This window comes from Lipotes vexillifer, unplaced genomic scaffold (assembly GCF_000442215.2).
Source record: "Lipotes vexillifer unplaced genomic scaffold, Lipotes_vexillifer_v1.1 scaffold1219, whole genome shotgun sequence".
Lineage (NCBI taxonomy): Eukaryota > Metazoa > Chordata > Mammalia > Artiodactyla > Lipotidae > Lipotes > Lipotes vexillifer.
This window is the reverse complement of record NW_006781590.1, coordinates 935222-957757: the sequence shown is the minus strand read 5'-3', so window position 1 is coordinate 957757 and position 22536 is coordinate 935222. Positions and strand designations below refer to the sequence as shown.

The 22536-nt window shown below is 37.7% G+C and overlaps 1 protein-coding gene across 1 annotated transcript in view; it reads right to left on the bottom strand.

Annotated features, from left to right (window-relative positions):
• The window catches only part of ANK2 (ankyrin 2), a 245969-nt gene that overhangs the window by 147128 nt on the left and 76305 nt on the right, over positions 1 to 22536 (bottom strand). Inside the window, exons 5-6 of the mRNA XM_007454800.1 lie at positions 4288 to 4386; positions 56 to 241 (exon numbers count right to left, since the gene is read on the bottom strand). Of these exons, the coding sequence (XP_007454862.1) occupies positions 56 to 241; positions 4288 to 4386 (285 nt within the window). The remainder of the gene's footprint in view (positions 1 to 55; positions 242 to 4287; positions 4387 to 22536) is intronic.

The following is a 22536-nucleotide window of genomic DNA, read 5'->3' as shown; positions in this document are numbered from 1 at the left end:
CAGGAGGAATCTGGTGGCCGAAGAGTGCCTTTCCACAAATGTATGAAGCTTTTACCTTGGATTGTACGTCAGCGTTGTGATCGTTCTGAAGCAGGAGTGCAGCAGATTTGGTGTCATCTTTCCTAGCTGCAATATGCAGAGCTGGCAGCCTTACTTTCCCTTTGGTGTCATTCTCCAAGAGGATGGCCACTGCCTGGTTGTGTCCTTGCTGGAGTGCCACCGCTAGGGGCGTAAAGCCATCCTGGTAAAACAGAAGAAAAAATCTTCCATCAACTTTTGGAAGCCTGGGATTCAACTCCAAGAAATAGTGCATCTAATTTTCAAATTAATGATTAAGACTGACAAGGAAAATGAAAGGATTAATTATTACTGTGAAGATTAAAGCAAATTATCATCATTTGTTGTACTATGCACTGGCTTCATCAAATCTTTTTAAATACCCATTCTATTTATTTTTTAAAACATCTGCATTACCTAACAAAGCATAATGCACACAGGATGTATTCAAATGTGTTTTGAATATGAAAATAAAAATTAAAACAACCCTAAGTAATGCCTGCTTGTGGAAAGGAAAATGTGGGAAGGGTAGGAATAATGGAGAACAAGTCTGACTGAAAATCAAAGATATGGTAGCCAAGACAGGGAAATAAATTACATGATTAACTATGCAAGTTGCTAAATATCTCACAACAACTGTTAATGGAATGGTCTGTTACCAATTAATTTGGGAAGTTTAGGACATAATATGACCTAAAATTCTTTGGCAAATAAGGCTAATTCATTAAGTTTTCACTTAGTTGAATTGTATATTATTTAAATCATTTAGATATAAAATTGTGCTAAGTAATGTAAAAGAAAGTCAGCCTTTCAATTAGAAACTTAACAAACAATTTAAAAAATAACAAAGATCGGGGCTTCCCTGGTGGCGCAGTGGTTGAGAGTTCGCCTGCCGATGCAGGGGACGCGGGTTCGTGCCCCGGTCCGGGAAGATCCCACATGCCGCGGAGCGGCTGGGCCCGTGAGCCATAGGCGCTGGGCCTGCGCGTCCGGAGCCTGTGCTCCGCAGCGGGAGAGGCCACAACAGTGAGAGACCCGCGTACAGAAAAATAAATAAATAAATAAAAATAACAAAGATCATCAAAGTTAGAGGAGACTTAGAGGTAGATGGATAACCACATTAGAAAAATTAGAAGCTATGTTTTCTCTCTAGAAACAAGTATTCAGCAACGGAAAGGTGATGAATAAGTAGAAAAAAATATACTTATATATTCTAGGCTCTGTTAATGTGAAAACCTCCTTTAATTCGCAAAAGCTTGAAAATAAGTCTCAGAGTTAAATGTTTCCATTCACAGAAGAGATGATGGCAATTGGATATGGTACATCTATTGAATATATTCCAGAGACAATGGCAATTTATCAGCATCTAACTACTCCATTTGTTTTCAACAGTATTTTTTAAAAAGGTAACTGTAGACTTCGGAGGGAAAATCATTTCCCTCAAATGCATCATATCATATATGCAACTACCACAGTTAGAGTTGAATTTTTTAAATTAGAATTGAATTTTAAATAAATACATTACTTAACGGAATGGAAGAGTAAAGCATGTAGTGTTGTAAGATGAAAGAGAGTAGCCTAAATTTAGAACTTTGTTTGGCACAAATTAAGCCCTCTGTGAAGGAGGAAAGAACAGGCTCATTATCATGCACACATTTAATTTGATTTCCCCCTGCAACACTGGGATAGTTTATATTAAAAGAATGTGAATTTTATTTTTTCTTAGAGACAAGGCATTTGCTGACAGCACAGAACCTAATTAAAAAGTTTTTAGCCTGCAATTTTGGTAACATTCAGGAAGAAGGAAGAAAGCAGAGAATTATAAAAATGGTACTGGACAGACAGAGAACTCCTTTGAGAGAATTTAACTTTGGACCTCCACCACATGGATTTCATTCTAACCTACACTTCATGGGAGAAAGGTAAAGATTTGAAATGATTTTTTGAAGTACCTTCACCAACTCTATGAAAAGGAAACCTATATTAAAAATCTGTAGCTTAATTTTTCATCATTTATTTACCAATGCTAATTCCTATAATTATGGGAAATTTCAACACTTTAAATATTTCTTTTCAAACATGAGTTTCATTGCCACACTGAATGATCTCATAATTATCTGATTTTTAAAGTGGTCACAATGTCTTGATTAGTAACTAAGTTTTGCAAATTAGGGCTACTAATGGGTTCAGGGTAAGTGTCTTCTTTAGGCATATTCATACATGTACATACAACCGTAGAAGGTATTCAGCAATATAGCCTAAAAGATCAAATAGTAATCAACCATATAGCCCTATGAAGATGTTATTCATTCACAGAATGATAGACTAAAAGGGAACATGCCAAGATTTTTCCATTAGTTTATTTCCTGATAACCATTCGGGCCAGTGGTATGGAATTAATCAACTAAGTTTATACATATCCAGTCAGGGAAAATTAATTTTACTTATTTAAATGATTAAAAAACAAAACAGATATATGTTTGTTTAGAGGCATATATGTGTCTAAACTAGGATTCAAAACCTCATGTGATTTACTTGCAACAGTCATATTTCTTTGTGGAAATAAGAGACAGTTTTAATTCTCTGAGAATCAGAGTGTAACACGGACTCCACTGATGCAACACACATAAAAGGGTATTTCTGGAAGCAGAGTGAGATGCTACAGAGGTCCAGACCGGAGGAGTCTTGAGAAGGCTGACAGTGCTGTCAGGCAGCATTTCCCTAAATCATACACTAGAAAAGTCTATTTGGTGAGTAGAACTCTGTAGTGTAAAGGTTTCTCTAGATAAATAATTCTGCTTTCAAGGAAATAAAGTAAAACAAATGCATATTTCCATGGTTTGGTACATTTCTCAGAGGTCCTAATGCAGAGATATAGTCTCGTACTGTTATCCAAGCTTTGCCTGAGGATATTCACGCGCTACTCATTGACAGAATTAATGTCTCAGAAAGTCATAAAATCATAATCATAAAAATCACGCTGTACTCATGTGGTAAGAGTGTAAAATCTGTGTGTGCTGAGTAGAGAATGTGAAATCGTTTCATACTAGGCAGTCGTGTTTTCCAGTCATAAACAGGAAATGTGGTCCCATCAATAGTGATGTCTCGGGATTGTTTTTAACTAATGAGAGTAAGCTGTCAGAAAGTTATTGCCAGCCTCCATAAAAAGTTTTCTCTCAAAGGGCCTGGACATGAATTTAATAGATTATAAACGACCTCTCCCCACAGTGCAGGGTAGAAGGGATTTCATGTTTATCTCACCTAAAGACTTAATTGTCCAGAAAGGAGGCCATATTAGACATTAAAAGTTATCAGGATAGTTTCTGGGTGACAGCCATCTATCACTCCAGGGCAGGAGTTTTAAAATTTTATCAGTGGAGCCACAGAATGTGAAATAGAAAAACTAAAGCCTGGTTGCTTTTGGGTGAGGAGAGGCACATGCCCCAATGGAGCTCTCTTCCCCTCCTCTCCTGTGTCACCTACTCCCAACCTTCTAGTGGCCCCTGAGGCATTTTCTCCAAGCTCTAAAGCATCCTAAGCATCCCTTAAAAATCACTGTTCCAAACAATGACTGAACTCCCTCCTTAATCTGTTTAGGCAGAAATGAGAAGGAAAATACAAAGTAGGTTCGGCTTATTGGAGAACACACACAGGAAAAGGAAAGTGATGTTCTAAGTTGGCCCATTCCAACCCCTTTTTATGTCTAGATGGCCTGAATGTTTTGAGACTGGATTGATTTTGAACATTCTATTCAGTTGTTGCCATAATCAGTCACACAACCACATGTCATAATTTGTACTTCATAAAATATGAACAGCTTTCTGATGACATATTTCTCATGAAATTGTGTGAACATAAATAAGTCTGAATTATTGCTAATCATTAAAAAACTTTCCTTTAAGGAATTGTATTAGATCCTAACAAAGATAAAACATTGATGAAAAGAGATGGATAAAATTTACTATAAATTGATTTTAGAATAGTATAAAGCTCCCAAAAGCTAGAGAATGGCAAACTGATGGAAGCGTGATTTCACGTAAGAATAAATTGACGTGAATCCCAAATCAAGGCATAAACTCATTGAACTGTGTGCACTGGGTCATTCGTTCATGGTCACTGTTGTAGATTACAATAGTAACATGAACACTCGTAGGATAAATGTAATGGAGACCCTTTGCATCTGGATACAAAGAACATGGACATTAAGATCAAAGAATTCAAGTGTCTTACCTCAGTAGCAGTGCTCTGATTAGCTCCATTTTCCAGCAAATATTTTACAACATCAATGTGGTTCTCTTGGGCAGCCATGTATAAAGGAGTGAAGCCATTCTGAGGACAAACAGTGAAAAAGGTATCTTCAACCATTTGTAAAGTTTAAACCAGGGAAGAACACGTGACAAAGAGAGAGAGAATACTGGGAAGCAAAACTTTGAAATGGTGAAACATATAGCATACCTTCACACTGAAGAGGTCATACATGCATTTACCACCAGAAAACTAGACAAATCAAAGTTAACCAATTCCAACCCACAATTTTTGAAAGAATGAGGAGAAAGGGAAGAAATATCCCCCTCATTTTCTGCCTTCATTTTAGCACCAGAGATTCACATTTCTTATCACCCAACACTGTGTTAAAAACTAAAGATATTTAGTATCTTAATATCTATATAATTCTATAATATATATCATTCATTATATATAGTATCTATATAAAGTAATATTTATGTAGTATCACCTATATTTATCAATTCATAAACTATTTAAACAGATGACGATTATCTTGAATATATACATTTCAACACCCTTAAAAGTATAAATTATTACTCATATCAGAATAAGCTGAGAGATTGCAAAGCTGATTGCAAATTTTTAAAATCTATATTTCAATGTTCTGCTTGAGGTAGCATGACCTATACTGAACATCTTTACATTACTTTTTAAAAGCCATTCTGAAATTCTATCATTCATTAATTCTCATATTCATTTATTCAATTATTTAATAAAAATCCAAGCACTGGTAGCTGGGCCATCACTGGGAAACAATAATAAACAAGACAGACATCTGCCCTCACGGAGTACATACTACGGTAATATGATAACGTTATGTAGTCATAGTTTTTTTCTTTTTAAAGCACTGAAATTTTGTAACATGAGTTTGAAACTCAGTATAAACTGGCATATTTTCTTTTCATTAGATCCTTTGCAATATATAATACTTCATTAAGGTAAAAACCCACAAAACTTTATTTAAAAAAGAAAACTTGTGAAATAATTCATCAACTCTCAAAACATAGCATCTCTTAAAATTATGTCAGAGTCTTAAAGACAGTTGATTACTTTAAAAATTCCACACATTAATGAGAATGAGTAAAAACATAGATGAAACTTCAGGTATTTCCAAAAATTTACAAGGAGAGAAAAAATTTTTTCTTTTTTGAAAAATTCTTCTGTATACCTTGTATAAGTGTGGAAACGTTATTCAAAATGGTCAAGATAGAGCAAAATACAAATACAGAGTATACAGGTAGAACAAGAAAAGTAACTAAATTTGATTACAAAAGAAAATCTGTAGGTTTCAAACGATGGTGGAAAATTTAAAACTAAGAAACATTACAAACAGAATGAACTGACAATTTTGTAGGATTCAGGAATAACTTGCTAGCTCGAGAGCATATTTTTTAAAACACAGAAAATAGGTGAAATCTTGTGTATTTTAAGAACTGAAGAGGTGGCGGAAGGATGGAATTAGAGATTCAAAGGAAGGGAAAGCCAGTGAGGATGGTTAAAAACAGTGAGTGGGTGTGGAATGGGGCTCTTTCACGACAAGTAAAAGGCAGGGATGCAAAAAGAACCTTGAACAGAATAAAACAATTTGCTTACGTGTTTCCCTCTGACAGAATCTTGTGTGTAGATCAGAAGAAAGGGAAATAGACTGTGGTTACCAGATGAATAGGGGAAAGGAGAGATGTGCCATCCCTAGGCTCTTGTCCTGGGTCCTAAACTTTAGAGAGACCTCTTCTAGCTGAGCTGGGCAAGGGATCCAGAGGGCCAAGGGGGCATGCCCATCCTGACCCTGCAGCTCCCCTGCTTCCACATCACACACCAGACGTGAAACCACCCAGAGTTCCTGCCCACACAGCCCCAAGTGTGGTTCCAGTGCTGGCTCAGATTTCTTCCTTGGGTTCATCCTCCCAAGGGTCCACGGGTAGGCATACCCTACAGTAGGCTGAATAACGCCCCCAAATATGCCCACATCCTAATTGCCGGAACCTGTAAGTGTTACCTTAATGGTAAAAGGAACTTTGTAGATGTGATTAAGTTAAAGATCTTGAGATGGGGAGATTATCCTGAATTATCCAGGTAGGCTTGATATAATCACAAAAGGTTTTTATAAGAGGGAGGCAGGAGGTCAGAGAGAAGATACCACACTGCTTCTCACTTACAGCCTCAAGTAGGAACCAGAAGTGCCAACACCTTGGTTTTAGCCCTGTAGGACTGCTTTTAGACTTCAGACTTCTAAAATTATACAAGAATAAACTTGTGTTATCTTAAGCCACTGAATTTGTGATAATTTGTTACAGCAGCAACAGGAGTCTAATACACACTCTTAGAGTCGTTTGTGAGGGAGGGTGGAAGTTAGGAGATGAACAGAGCTTGAACGTGCAGGCTGGGGTGTGTACACCTTTACACATGATGCTCTTGTGGTGTGGATGGAGCAGGGGATGAGGAGAGGAGAGGGGCCAGGGTGCAAAATCAGCCCCAATCCTGCATGGAACGAACTCCAAGGTTTCTAAGAAGTCTAAATTTAGACCTCTCTTATTGCTAGAAAGATATATTTATCAAGGTAGGAGGATAGGAGATACTTATTTTATAGTTTATTAGCTTGATATATAGCTTTTAGTTTTAAAAATATACTGTAAGTGGACCTCTTTTGCAGTCTTGTCCTGGGTCCTGCAAGCATTAATGGTGGGTTAGAGTAATAGAGAAAGAAAAGGGAAAATATAAAAAATAGAGAAATGTCAGGGCTGACAACATATAGTATCTGGTGGGGAAAGGGCAGTGACAGACAAATGATCAGGCTCTCGGTTAGAGGGCATCATGAATACCATGTGCTCCTTGTGCCACAACCTCAGCATGCGAGCACTTCCAGCAGAGTGGGATGCACGTATAAAGAACGATAAAAATAAAAATGATTTACTGAACTTCTGCTCCATGCCATTCACTGTGGGAAATGCTTTGACTCTACTGCTTCAAATCACCATGACCACATGCTCCGGTTTCCCCAGGACAGTCTAAGTTTATGCATAGTTATCTTGGAGTAATTATTAATAGTATCTCAGTTTGGATGATAAATTAAATGGCCCAACATCATCTCTAATCCTTAGAATAGTGCTGTAACATTGGTATTATTATCCCCATTTGAAATAAGGCAGCTGAGACTCAAACACTTAGGTAACTTGGCCAAAGTCTCCCAGCTAATAAGGGAACTGGAAGTGACAGACAGGAGCCAGTACGTGGACAGCCTTCTTCCCCATAAAGGAGTTGGGATTTGATCATGTGGATGTGTGGTTCGCAGCCTGGCTGTGTTATAGAATCTCCTGTGGAAACTTGTAAGAATGCCTAGGGACCACCTTGCCTCTCCTGAATTGTAGTCTCCATACATGAAGCCAAAGTACATGCATTTTTTTAAAAAGCTCAATTTTAAAAACTGCCCCAAGGACATTGTTTTAGGTGATGCAGAACAACTGAATGGTTTTGGGCAGGGATCACATATGCATTTTGGAAAGTTCACTCTGGTGACCACAGATGCCTTGGTTTGGGATGGCAGGATTCAAGAATGGAAGTAAGGGATTAATCAGCTTTTGCAATATTTGTGATAGTGTATTTAAGTGATGAAGGTAACATGAGCTAAGACAACACCTTGGCTAGAAGAAGGGGGAGCTATTTACTGTTACTAAACATATGAAGTAAGAAGGCAGTAAAGATTTACTACAGGTCCTAAAGATGTGGGAAATTATCCTTCCTTAACTTACTGATGCTACTTAACAAGAACTAGTCCACCAGAGAATGTGAAGCACACCTCTGGGTAATTGGAAAAGGGCATGGCAGCACTTTAACACCATTGTAAATTTTATAGGAAAGCTTTTATCTTCCCACATAAATAGGTCAACCACACAGGATTATTGGCTACTGTGTCCATGTACCCAAGTGCTTTCCAATATATTATGTCTCCACGTTTTTCTAAAATGGTCTGGCTGCAGGTAGGTATGAAAGTATATGCATTTTCTCCTCTTTGATATAAAAACGTCAAAGAGATCCAGAGCCCAGGTTGATACTTGAAGGATGCATACAAGAACAGCATTATTTGTTGTTAGGGTAATTCCAGGGTGACCAATAGGTGCCTCTACCAACTGGTTATTAAATATTTTGAACATTATCCCTCTCCATGGCAAATTATTAATTATTTGTCTTCATTTATATTTATTCACTAAAACTGCGTTTGGTGACTCTTCACTGCTAGGCATTGTGCTCAGCTTTGGTGATTCAGAGATGAAAGCTCCCTGTTTATTAGGAGCTCACTGTCCAGAGGCTGAGATGGGCAAGTAACCAACCTACTGTATTACAGTTCAGTGAACACATATATAGTTAGTTTCTTTCAAAAAAAAAGTTATGGGGCTCCCTGGTGGCCGCAGTGGTTGGGAGTCCGCCTGCTGATGCAGGGGACGCGGGTTCATGCCCCGGTCCGGGAAGATCCCACATGCTGCAGAGCGGCTGGGCCCGGGAGCCATGGCTGCTGAGCCTGCGCGTCCGGAGCCTGTGCTCCGCAACGGGAGAGGACACAACAGTGAGAGGCCCGCGTACCGCAAAAAAAAAAAAAAAAAAGTTATGTGTTGGGTATAACGAGAACATAAAAGGACACAGAACTCAACTGGATAAAAAATTACATCTGAAGGAAACACTAGGAGTGATACTTGGAAGACACTGGGAGTGATTCTGTTTGAGCTAAGATATGAAGACACTGAATTTAGGCACAGAGGCAGGAAACCCCATGAGAAGAGAAAACCCTGACCATATAGGGATCTTTGGAAAATTCACCGTGACTAGCGGGGTGAGCAGGCCTAGACAGGTAGGGATCAGCCCCCATCCGTCACGCTGAGGCACCTGAATTTTATTCTGAACCCTTGGGTGTCACTGAAGGGTTTTAAGCAGGGGTTTGACATGGCCACATTTGCATTTTAAAGAGATTAATTTGCCAGAGAGGGGAGGATGAATTAGAAAATGGCCAGAGAATAGTCTGGAGGAGTAGAAAGTTTTTGTAATAATTCAGATGAGAAGTGAGGATTAGAAACATTGAAATGGTTTTGAGATTTTGAAATGTCATTTAGTATTCATGTATTTATATTCCACTTAAAGATCAGAAGTGGTTTCAGTCTGCATGAGTTATTAGTTATTGATAACATTTCTCACATTTATTAAAAAGTTAAAATACTTTTCTTCAAATCTAGAAATTATATCATATTTTAGAGAATTCAAACACTTATTACCAAAAATGTTGTTCCTATTTTCACTAGAGATATATGAACCAGTAATCAGGTTTTAGCCACTGGAGAAAAAAATTTTTTTTTTGATAATTGGATTATCTGGGAAAATTGAATGAACATGAGCTGATAATCTTCCTATCAAACGTTAGATTTATTGCAGTTTGGGGGAACATTTTAATGCAATAAACCTATTGATATTTGTACGTCATTTCAAAGAAATTATATAGAGACAAATAATGTCAGTATGAAAAGTAATAAATGGTTTAGAATCAATGTTTTGGATAAGGATCAAAACTCTAAGAAGTATCAATACTACCTATTTTTACAGAATCTTAACTTTTCAGACATAATTTTGCCAGAACATATAACCTTATTCTTCTATTACACAAATTAAGATTCATCAGTCGGATGACTTGAAATGATCGTACAAAATCACTTTTATCTTAACATAAAGGTCAATGTTCAAACGTATGGACACCAAGGGGGGAAAGTGGTGGGGGGGTGGTGGTGGGATGAACTGGGAGATTGGGATTGACATGTATACACTAATATGTATAAAACAGATAACTAATAAGAAGCTGCTGTATAAAAAATAAATTAAATAAAATTCAAAAAAAAGTCAACGTTACTATTCACTTCAAAAGGTCTCTTTTTAAAAAATGAGATGCAATTAACATGTTATATTAGTTTCAGGTGTATAACATAATGATTTATTGTTTGTACATATTGAGAAGTGATCTCCACAGTAAGTCTAGCTATCATCTATCACCATAAATAATTTTTCTTGTAATGGGGACTTCAAAAAAAGGTCTTTTTTTATAGCACCAAATCTGTTCTAAAGTTTTTCTCCTTGACACTGGACTAGGTACCAAGTAACAAATATGGACATAATACTGTTCCTCCTGCCCTCAAGAGCAGAAAATATAACAGATTCACTGACTACATGTATATGGAACCATAGCAGAAGATATACTATAATTGCCAAAAGAGAAGCATGAATAAAATGCTGCCAGAGCACTAAAGAGTTAGCAATTGATACCATGAAGAAAGGCATCTCAGGCCCAAGCACACAGAACTGAGAGGAAATTAGGAGGCCTTAATGAAATCAAGACAGTAGATCTAAAGAAAAGAAAATGTTCTTTTTTTTTTTTTTTTACTTTGGAATAAGCGTGTTGCTCAGGGCTTTGGATCACAGTGCCAGGCCGCCATCTTGAATTGCAGTGCCATTCCCAGCGCTTCTGCACACGCCCTGAGCTGAGGTGTGGGTGCAGCCATTTTGCGCTAGGAACTGGTCTGAAGGGCTGGTGTGAGGCCTCTGCAGGCGGCCGCAAATGAGCAAGTGAAACTAGTCCAAGCACAAAGGCAAAAACATGTTCGACTTTATTTTATTACCCAGCTTCTATTTTTAATTCCCAGGAATTGTTCATGGGCTTTGCTGGTGACGCGAGAAGGATGCTAGCTCAGTCAGAGCCAGAGTGTTAGAATCCTGCAAAGCAGTGGTGGGTGGCTGGCCCGGGTCACATGACTAACTCCCCAACAATTCAGTCCACCTGCCGATGGTACCGTGCGGTTTCTGTCTTATAGTTGAGATTTCAGCCGGGAAAACAAATGGAGAACAGAACACCTATACTCTTTTTGTCATGTTGTGATGTGACTTGTGCATGAGCGTCCTCATCCACTTTCTCATCTTGAGGCACTTGTTGCCACTTGTAAGACAGACTTCGAGGCAGTGCCTGCAATGGTGATAAGTGTGGGGTCTGAAGTTAGACACTTGGATTTGAACCTCAGCTTGACTACCTATGAAACGCATGACCTTGGGCAGATCACTCAACTTCTCAGGGTGTGAGGAGCTTCCTCTACAAAATGAGGGTTAAACAAGACTCATAATATATGCAAAATGCTTAATGTAGTGCCTGGCACTTGGTAAGCATTCAGGAAAAGCTACTCATGATTATTATTCTGAGCCTCAGTCCGGGAGCCGTAAGTAGTGTGTGCTACATGAACTAATGCTTCTGAATGCAGATTATTAGCCTTGTTAATCACGTCAGACATACACAATGTCCTGCTTATTTTCTTTTTATAGATACACAGTTTGTGATGGTCCTACCCTTTGTTTATCTTTTCTTTCTTATACTTTTTTTTTTTTTTTTTAACATCTTTATTGGGGTATAATTGCTTTACAATGGTGTGTTAGTTTCTGCTTTATAACATATTGAGTCAGTTATACATATATATATGTTCCCATATCTCTTCCCTCTTTGTCTCCCTCCCTCCCACCCTCCCTATCCCACCCCTCCAGACAGCCACAAAGAACCGAGCCGGTTTCCCTGTGCCATGCGGCTGCTTCCCACTGGCTATCTACCTTACGTTTGTTAGTATATATATGTCCATGTCTCTCTCTCGCCCTGACACACCTCACCCTTCCCCCTCCCCATATCCTCAAGTCTGTTCTCCAGTAGGTCTCTGTTAAAGAAAAGAAAATGTTCTTTGCCATTTTTTTTTTTTAATTCTTCTTTCATTCTCCCTCTCAAGAAATGTGGTGTTTGTGTGAAAAGTCAGAGTGTATTTGCTGCAGGCATATATCACTTGGGGAATTCTCTTCTCTAAGCACAATACTGAGTCTAATGAATTAAAAAAAGAATTTCAAGTAAATTTACCAAACATGAGTAAAATCTAATGCAAGAATGCATCTTGAAAGGAATTCTTACAGGTCTAAAAATTTTTTTTTTTTTTAATTTCAAAGATCTCTAATTCATGTCTAACATATTACCACCCAGCTAAAGATATACTTTAGGTAATTTCATAGATTGAGTGTAAGCTTAAAGAGTAGAAACTGATTATAGAAACTTCAAATGGTATATAAATTAATTTCTCTGTAACTGCTTACTGTTATTTTACTTGTTCTTACTTTCAGTTCTACCCTGCTAAAATTATTAAGTATATTTCAATGATTAAAAGAAATTGCCCTATTTTTCTAGATGAAAATGTTATAGCTAAAAGGAGACTCATCCTTTTACCATTGAGGAAATTTTAACACAGAGATTGAGTAAACTTCCAAGTGGACTGGGCAGTAACAGAGGTTAAGGAGGGAACAGGAAGTTAGTAGGAAGTAAATGGACACAGCAGAGGAAAGATGCTTGGAAACTTTTGCCCTCTTCTTTTCATCTTTCAGGCATTGACACGTGTCACCCTCTCTGGGAGGCCTTATGCAGTGCCCATAACAATCTTAGCACATAGTAGGTGTTCAATAAATATTCGTTAAATGGATGAATAAATAAAGTGCAATAGGATCCAAGTTTCTTTCTACAACTGTGGTGGTTTTAAAATATGTCTACAGATTCTTTTCCCATAAAGGTTATTATAGAATACTGAGTAGAGTTCCCTGTGCTATAAAGTAGGTCCTTGTTGGTTATCTATTTTATATATAGTAGTGTGTATATGTTAATCCCAAAAAAGAATAGACATATGCATATGTACATGTATAACTGAGTCACTTTGCTGTACACCTGAAACTAACACAACATTGTAAATCAACTATACTCCAATATAAAATGAAAATTAAAAAAAGAGCAATGCATATGTCTAAAAGCTCAAAACCTAAGTATAAATTATGAAGAGAATTCTGGGAAAGAATTGTGTTGTTGGCAAAATGGCATTTTAAAAAATCAAAAAATAAATAAAAATTTAAAATTCACACACAAAAATATAAGGCTGTGAATTCTTTGACACTCCTCCCTTCAAAAGTGGAACCTAACTCCATTTCCCCAAAGTGTGGACCAACTTAGTAATTCACTTCTAATGCATTGATTATGGTGGAATCAGTGATGTGTGACTCCCGAAGCTAGGGTTCAAAGTCACTGTCCTATTACTAGGTTTCTCTTGGGTTACCTGCTCTGGAGGAAATGAGCTGCCATGCCATATTAGCATTCAAGCAGCCTGTGGAGAGACTCACATGAGATGGAACTGAGACTTCCCACCAACAGCTAGTAACGACTTGCCAACCATGTGAAAAAAACTACCTTGGGAGTGAATTCTCCAGCCCCAGGAAAGCCTTCAGATGGCTTTAGCTCTGGTTAACATCTTCACTAAAGACTCTCATAAGAGACTCTGAGCCATAATTTCACAGCTAAGCTACTACTGAATTCCTAATCCACAGAAGCTCTGATGATAATATATGTTTATTGCTGTTTTAAGCCACTAAAGTTTGGGATAATTTGTTACACAGCAATAACTAACACAATGTCTAACAAGGTCATACATGAGCTGGCCACAGCCTACCTTGCCAACCACATCTCTTACCGCTCTTACTCTATTCTACTTCCTTTCTGTTTATGAAAGACACTCATATCCTAGACAGTTTTATTTTTTCAAATTTTCTAGTCATATAACTCTCTTCAAATGCTATCTAACCTAAAAACTCTGAAAACTGCTGCTCTGTTTGATGTTGAATGAGTTATAACTTTCAGCAATGTCTTCCTTATTCCCAAATTACCAGGACAATCGTTTGTAAACTGTGCTGTGTTCCAAGGAGGTATATCAGGGATCCTTGTAGTAGAATGGTGAGTTTTAGGAGCTATCAACTGTTTGAAAACACAAAGACAGAGTAGCCTAACATGGTAGTCATGTGTTACCTTTCTTTTAGTTTTTTGCAATTAAAAATGATATAGCCTTTCCATTAATAAGAAGGAATGAGTAAAGTAGGTAGTTGTGTATATTTGCTTAGATGGAGCAATCTGTATCTAAGAGAGTCTGAAAACTGCAGCTTTAAATATTTATAATACCCTTAATTCCCTGTGCCATTTGCCAGTTAATAAGAACATTACATATACTCTCCACATCTACTGGAAAACTCATCAACAGATTACACAATCAATCCCAACAGTAGAAAATGGGAATGGTTATAGATAGCTCTGGGTTTAAACTTAGCAAAAGTAGAATTCCCCTTTTGATGAAACCTTGTCTTTTGTAGGAAGGTCACTGTTAAGATTTAGATTTTTTCACAAAGCAGAATTCTTCAGCAGCCTCAGCTATGAAATGGTAGTAGGCTTTTTGTCACACACCGGTTAGCACTAGTTGGGAATTACTACGCTAGTTTCTATTCCAAATACTATGTATCATCATCTTCTTTTGAATTAGCATTATGAGAGAGAAGTTTGAGAAGCATCCCAAAGTTATCACACAGCTTTAAGGTCAGGATAATTCAAATTATTTCCCTAAATATACTGTAAATGCACAGCTGCAAAGGATGTAAAAAAAACAATGGGTACTAATTGTAGTCACAAAAATAAAGACTACTTTGTGTACCTTGCGGGTGTGCTCAGGGCAAAAGAACAAAAGATACGATTATAAGCTTGCTTGGTAGTTAAGAAGGCATTTCATTAATTAAAATGTCATACAAATTTTCTCAGATAATCAGAACATGACAATTCTTTACCAGGGTTAGGATATTATAAGTTATTTTAACCTCTTCTCTCCAAAGGTCCTCTTTAAAGGATTATAGCTAAACTATTAGATGACATTAAAATGATTAATGTACTAAATCTTTCTAGGAAGGTTAAACTTTATGGAGTGTTTACTATGTCATCGTGTTTCATCCCCACCCCTATGCTATTAGGGCCATTTAAGACTATAGCTCATAGTCATTCATCCAAGGGTACACCCACAAGTGGTGTGATCAGGGTCTGAACACTGAAGGACTCCAAACACAGTGCTCTTTCCACTCCCCTCAGCTGTCCCCTTCAACCGGGATCAGATAACCTCAGAGAACAAACACTAATTGGACAATCAGCCTTTTCTTAAGCTCTTCACTAGAAATGACAGCATTGGAAATGCCATGATTTGCTTAATGAAGAATGTCCAAGTGCCCTCTTAGGTATAAGAATTCTTCCAGTCTTTATTTCCAGTGATTAAGAAATTTGGGGTAGTGGTAGTGAGGAGAGAAAACTACACACTTTATATTTGTTATTTAATCCTAACAGCCCAGTGAAATAAGTAATATATCTGTATATGACTTAAGGAAATTAACACTCACAGGGATTAGGAATCATTCCTAAAGTTCCACATCACTTACAACGTGGAGCTGGGATTTGAATCCACGTATAACTAATTCTAGAGCTCATGTTCTTTCTACTACACTATTCTGTCATGTGTTTTAGCAGCAAATTTGGCAGACAGTATTTTATCATGTCTGGGTATTGCCAGCAATCCGAAACACCACTGAAAATACTGTACTCCCATAATGGGCGCTTTCACCTCCTCATGGATAAATTACCAAGAAAACATGCGAACTATTTTACATATCTCAAGTTACTCACTCCAGTTCACCCTATACATCAACCTGAACTAATCTTCCTAAAACTATTTTCAACACTTCCCTGAATTGATTGTCATCTTACTGACCATAATTAAGTATCAGTTTTTCACAAACCATGGCTAAAAATGAAGACCTTTTATACCTTAGCTCCATTGTCATATTAAGAGCAAACCTTCAATGCACATTCTGATGTTGTTCCAGACCAGCTTGTCTCACCAATATTTCTACACTCACCAAGCTCAATTATACCTCCCATCACTGTTGTAACTAATCTTCCCATGTGGAAAGTCTTCTGTTTCAATTTCCCCTCTGCAGAACTTTCAGTGATGGGCTCAGGTCGTCTGAGAATTTTTCATTAATAGAATTTGGCCAACTTCAACCTTCTTCTCTAGAATATAGTCTAAAGAGGAAGATTGAAATCATCTACCATCTTCTGTTGTTTGCCTTTGTTCCTGGTGTACTTGTCCTGACTTCGCAGGTAGCCTATGTACTTTTAAAAGCAGCTTCCTGCCTGACACTTGTTTAGAACCCTCCACAGCAATGAGAACTCTGCTGAGGACACAGTAAGCACCCAATAAACAGCTTCTAACAGTTTACCCTCAATTCCTGACAATGATGAATAACTTAACTTTTGGTAAGTCACCTGTTAAATTTAAATTTTAAACGAACAAAGGAGAGAAGCATAAATCTAATTCTACAAAGGAGATGAGATTGGCTGGTGATGTTCTATTCATTCTCACATAACTCCAAAATACTGAAAACATTTATCTCCATGTTTTACTTTACAAAAATGAATAAATACCTCATTACATTGTTAAGCCATTACTGGTAACTATATAGTTAATCTCCTTGGATTTGTCAATAAAAAATGAGAGGCAAATGAATTTTTAAACAAAAATAGAGAAAGCAAATGAATTTTAAAAGAAAGTAAATGAAATTTTAAAACTGAAGAAAGTGAATGAATTGTTTTCTTAATTCAGAGTCCAAAAAACCCCCACAAATAAACAGATGTAGTATACAACTAATATAATCTATAATGAATTTTTTAAATGGAGGGCCCAAGGTATAGTAATAGGTATTGGTTGATGCCTACCCAGGATCCCTCCTCTTTTTTTGAAAGCATCCTGGTTTTCCCTTAGAGCATCTGTCTTTACTCACATAGTTCATGTAATTCCAGCAAAGCTGAACTTCTCAGCTTCCAGCTCCAGGAAGAGCATCAGATGACTTAAGCCAATCAACACATTCGATTCTCTTAGATACAATGAGTGGTTCAAGTTTGGGCAAGAGATTTAAGATAGTCTAATCAGTCAAACTCAGGATTCTCTTGTCGAAAGCTGGGACAAAGTTCCCTTATTTTAACAACAAGAAAATGTCTGACTCTAATCCTAGGTCCACAAAAAGAATAAAAATGACAACAGCATCTAACATAGAGCACTTGCTATGTGTCATGGTTTGTGCTGTATACTTCGATCCTCACAACAGCCCTACATTTTATGTACTATAATTACTCCTGTTTTACAGATGAGTAAATCCAGACACAGATATGATAAGTAACTTGCCCCAAATCACAAGGGTAGGAGGTGGGTGATGGGGGCAGGATTCGGGATTCAAGATTGTCTGACCCCAGAGATGTTGCTCTTAACCACTGCTAAAGTGAAGCCCGTCCAAGTTTAAATCAACTGCTTATTACACTGGTCTTGACTGGTTCTCATTCTAGTTCTTCCAGACCTGCCATTTTTCACTCACTGTACATTAAGAATCCACAGTCCTCTGGACAATTACTATAAATTTTTCAAATTTTTGGCCATATATCCCAAATTTTCCTTATCACCTCACTTTCTCCAATCTGAAAAATTTCCTTAAAACCTAGACTCTCTTCCACTTCTCCCTGGCTTCACTGCTTTGGCAGTCTCATTCAAGTCCACTGCTTCGATAACCACTTCTGTCAGATGACCCATAAATGTCTTCATTTCATTCCAGAATTCTCCTCTGAGCTCTAGACTTGCAGCTCAGACTTACCATTAAAACTTCCTCCTGGATGTCTAACAAGCACTTAAAATACAACTCATGCTCTCTACCCTCCTTCCCACCCCAAACAAAAATAAAACCTTGTCCTTATCCCATGTTCTCTATATCAATGGACTGCATCACCATCCATACTGACAGAGGAGAAATCCAAAAGTCATCCTTGTACCATACCCTCTCACCTCCCTTCTGCCATCATCACCAAGTGCTCTGAAAGAGGTCCTACATCTCTCTCAAAGAGGTTCCCTTTCTCCATCATCCAAAGCAGCAGCAAGCACTCCACTCTAACTAATATCACCGACTGTCTAGAGTCAACCTCTGTAGCAGTCTCCAAATACTTTGCCTTGCATCTGTCCTGGCCTCCCTCCAAGCTGTTCTCCAAACTGCAGCAGGTGAGCTTTTCAAAATCCAAACCTTGTCTTGCTCTACCTCCCACTTCCACCTCATACTGGGCTTAGGATAAACATCTTAAAATGAAATCCTTAATATGGCTCACAAGGTCCCATAGGATCTGACTTTCTCTCTCAGCCCTCATATATACCACATTTCCCACTCATGTTTCAACTCCCAGATTTCTTTTAGGCTCTTGCACGTACTATATCATTTTCCCATAGCACACTTTATCTCCTCTTACCCCTAGTTTTCATATCAATCCTTTCTTTAAGAGAATAGGTCACTGGAGGTCATTATGCTAAATGAAATGTCAGACAGAGAAACACAAGCATCACGTGGTACCACTCATATGTGGAATCTAAAAAAAAAAAAAGCCAGACTCATAGAAACAGTGCATAGAAAAGCATTTGCCAGGGGCTGGGGGTTGAGACGAATAGAGATTGGTAAAGTGTATGAACTTTCAGTTATAAGATGAATAAAGTTTGAGGATCTAATGTATAACATGGTGGCTATAGCTGATAACACTTGTATAACTGAAATTTGCTGGGAGTAGAACTTAAATGTTAAAGAAAGAAAGAAAAAGAAAAGAAAGAAGAAAGAAAGGAAGGAAGGAAGAAAGAAAGAAAGAAAGAAAGAAAGAAAGAAAGAAAGAAAGAAGAAAGAAAGAAAGAAAGAAAGAAAGAAAAAGAAAGAAAGAAAGAAAGGAAGGAAGGAAGGAAGAAAGGAAGGAAGGAAGAAAGAAAGGAAGGAAGAAAGAAAGAAGGAAGGAAAGACGAGAGGTGATGGATTGTTAATTAACTCAATGGGGGGGAAATCCTTTCACAAAGTATATGTGTATCAAATCATCACGTTGTACGCTTCAACTATCTCACAATTTTACTTGTCAATTATACCTCAATGAATTTGGGGGATTTTTTTTTTAATTATCTATGAGTTTTAAAAAAAGAGAGCAGTTTAGTCATCACTTCCTCAGACTCCACCACCCCTACCTATTAGAGAGCACACATTAAATTCCCAAATACCTGCTAAGTGAGTGAGGGAAGGAGGGAGGGAATGAATGATTACTTCCAACAATTTTCTATTGGGAAGTTTTATTTAGTGTCATATTTTTCCAATTTTGCTTTGTTTTGTGGTCTTTGCCTTAAAGGATGATTGTTTTGAGGTCTTCCTGATGGTTTCACCTACATCTTGGTTGCTGTGGAATGAACACGTTAAGCTGTGAGATCTGAAGTGAGAGGTAGACTGCTACACTGCTATTCTAACTATTTGCTGCCGGAGTAGCTTATCCTCCATACTAACTCAGAAGGAGAGAGAAGGAATGGTCTTCTGTATGAAATTCGAACTCCATATTAATTAACAGAAATTTGGAGCTATCTTTGACATTTTACTTTTCTCCCTACAAGTCTTACCTTACTACAAATTTATTTCCTTTAAAATGCAGTAATATTGGACTTGGATAGGCTTGTGAAGGGATAAATAAATGGGACATCTACCAGAGAAATAGATTTGATGATGCTTATGCCTTAGTTCATTCCATTTTTAGAGATATCAATTCTCATCATTTCTCTAAGCATATTGGAGGATGGAGAACTAGAGAAAGCATATTTCCTTTATTTAATTTGGAATGCTGAGGAATGCAGATGCTCTTGCAAACTTGTAATCACCCAATAAACTGACTTTCCGAGTCAAAAAGACAACAAAAATATCCTGACTTCTCTCGTATCTCTGGTCAAATGCAAGTAGATGCCATCATCTTAACTTTAGAGAATTTGTATTACAATAGTAACTTTCCCAATTAAAAAACGAAGAACCTTATTAAAAAAGAACCATATGTATAGGTTTGGAAAAAAAGCTGAAAACAAAACCTTTTTTGGAATCTGTGATCATGGATCCCATTTTATACTGTGCGCGCGCGCACGTGTGTGTGTGTGTGTGTGTGTGTGTGCGCGTTAACAGAATGGAATGTTCCATTATGAGTTTTTATTTTGAGAGGCAAGGATGGCTCTACGGCCATATGGAAGCGATTCAGTGTAGTGGGCATGCTGGCCAACTGTGTAGGCTTTCGTCCTCTTCACAACCCAATTCAAATTACGTTTGACAATGGGTGAGTGCCAATGAAGAAAAAACTATTGGAAGCTACACCTGAAAAGACATTTATCATTGCATACAGTGGGTGTATGCACCCCTAAAATTCTGGCGGTGTAATCAATGGTCATGTAATCTTGCAACTGGCATTACTCGTCATGATCTGAACATCTGAAAGCTAATAAAATAACAGCCTAATCATGCTGTGTTACAAATAGGAAAATCTTCTGGAATAAAATTTCCAGTAGTAAATGAACACAGAGTAGTGAGCATAAAATAGGCAAAAGGATTCAAGAAAAATAGAAGTAAATTCAGTAAAATATGGTATCAAGAATACCAAATCAGAATATCTTATTTGGACTCACCATCAAAATAAAATATAAAGAAAAATATAGTGTTCCTGAAATCCTCATAAAAGAACTGAAAACATAAGAAATTCCAAGGAAAAGTAGAACAATGTAGACATAGAGAAGAAAAATGAATCAAAACAATCACAAACCACATTTCAGAAAGTATAGTCTTCCCTGTGTTAAAAATTGTTTGGTAACAGAACACTCCAAGAAAATGGATGGCTGAGTGTCACAGTGCTAATGAATCCCCTTACTTGCTAGTTGTCTAGCTTCTGTGAAATGCTTTTAGTATTCCCAGCATCTGAGTGAACAGACCAGGAGAGAATGGATGGCATTTAAGCCATAGAGCTGGCTCTTGTGGGATGTAAGTAGGATCTTGGATCTCCCTAGAGGACACAGAAGGTGCAGACAGCTTAATGGGAAACAGTGAAGTATGCTGAGGATTTTTGGGAGGGAGGGGTCCATGCCATTTGGGTTTGTGGCTCCACTGCTAATTTTTTATAAAACCTTGGTTTTCTTATTTGTGCCTCAATTCTCCCCATATCCAAAATGAGAATAATCACTGCTGAGTCACATCATTATAAAAATAAAATGAGATTAAAGAACACATAAAAACACTTTTTAAAATTAAGAGTCTAAGTGCAAGGTATTACAATTGGGCTGTATTTCTTTGGCATCTGGAATCAATTCCAAGAAACACTCAGCTCCCTGGACGTATACTTCTAAATCAGTCTCATGAGAGCTTCTAGCCCATCCTTTCTTCTAATGAAATCACATTTTCCTCTCTCTCTATAACTGTCAGAGAACTCAAACATCATAGGCTCCACTGAATAAGGTAAAAGATAGAGAGCTACAGGTGACCGCAAGTTCTATGCTCCCCACGGTCCACAGTTTCACTTAGCTGTATGCAGATATCACCTATTCTAGGACCCAGTTTGTTTTATAAGCTGTGGTAAAATATAAATAACATACGCCAGTTTTCTTTGTAAAATCAAAAACCAAATACCTATTTTTAAGTCACTTTGTTGTATTTCAGCGGTCATTCTGACTTTAATAATTTTATATACGGACATTATAATAAAGATCTAAAACCAATACTCTCACATATGAGGAACAAGAAGTAAATTTTGGTAGAGAAGATTAAAGAGGGGCGATTTCTCAGGCCAGATTTCTTTGGAAGCAACAGCTCTTGGTTCATGTTTGAACATTTTGCAGAGATACAGCGTTTATAGTTCACAAAAAGTACCAAGTAAAAAATTTTCACCTTAAACCTTTTGCATGGATTCTACTTCAGAAGAATCAGCTTACTTGGACCTTAATAGGGTTTGGGCCAAAAGAAAGAGGAATTTTAAAAATTATTCTCTGGGGTCTGTAGTGAAGGTAGAACTGTTATGGGAACTAGGAGAAGAAATTCTGCCTGGAGAAGAAAATTATGAGCAGGTAAATGAACCATCTTTGTCTCAGTCTGTCATCAATACTGAGAGTGAATGAAGATCAAAAGAGATAATGCACACAGTGCACCACAGACAGTGCCTGGCAGCCGGTATTATTATTTGTACTATTATTAATATTAATATCTAGGGCTTCTCTGGTGGCGCAGAGGTTGAGAGTCCGCCTGCCGATGCAGGGGACACGGATTCGTGCCCCGGTCCGGGAAGATCCCACACGCCGCGGAGCGGCTGGGCCCGGGAGCCATGGCCGCTGAGCCTGCGCGTCCGGAGCCTGTGCTCCGCAACGGGAGAGGCCACAGCAGTGAGAGGCCCGCGTACCG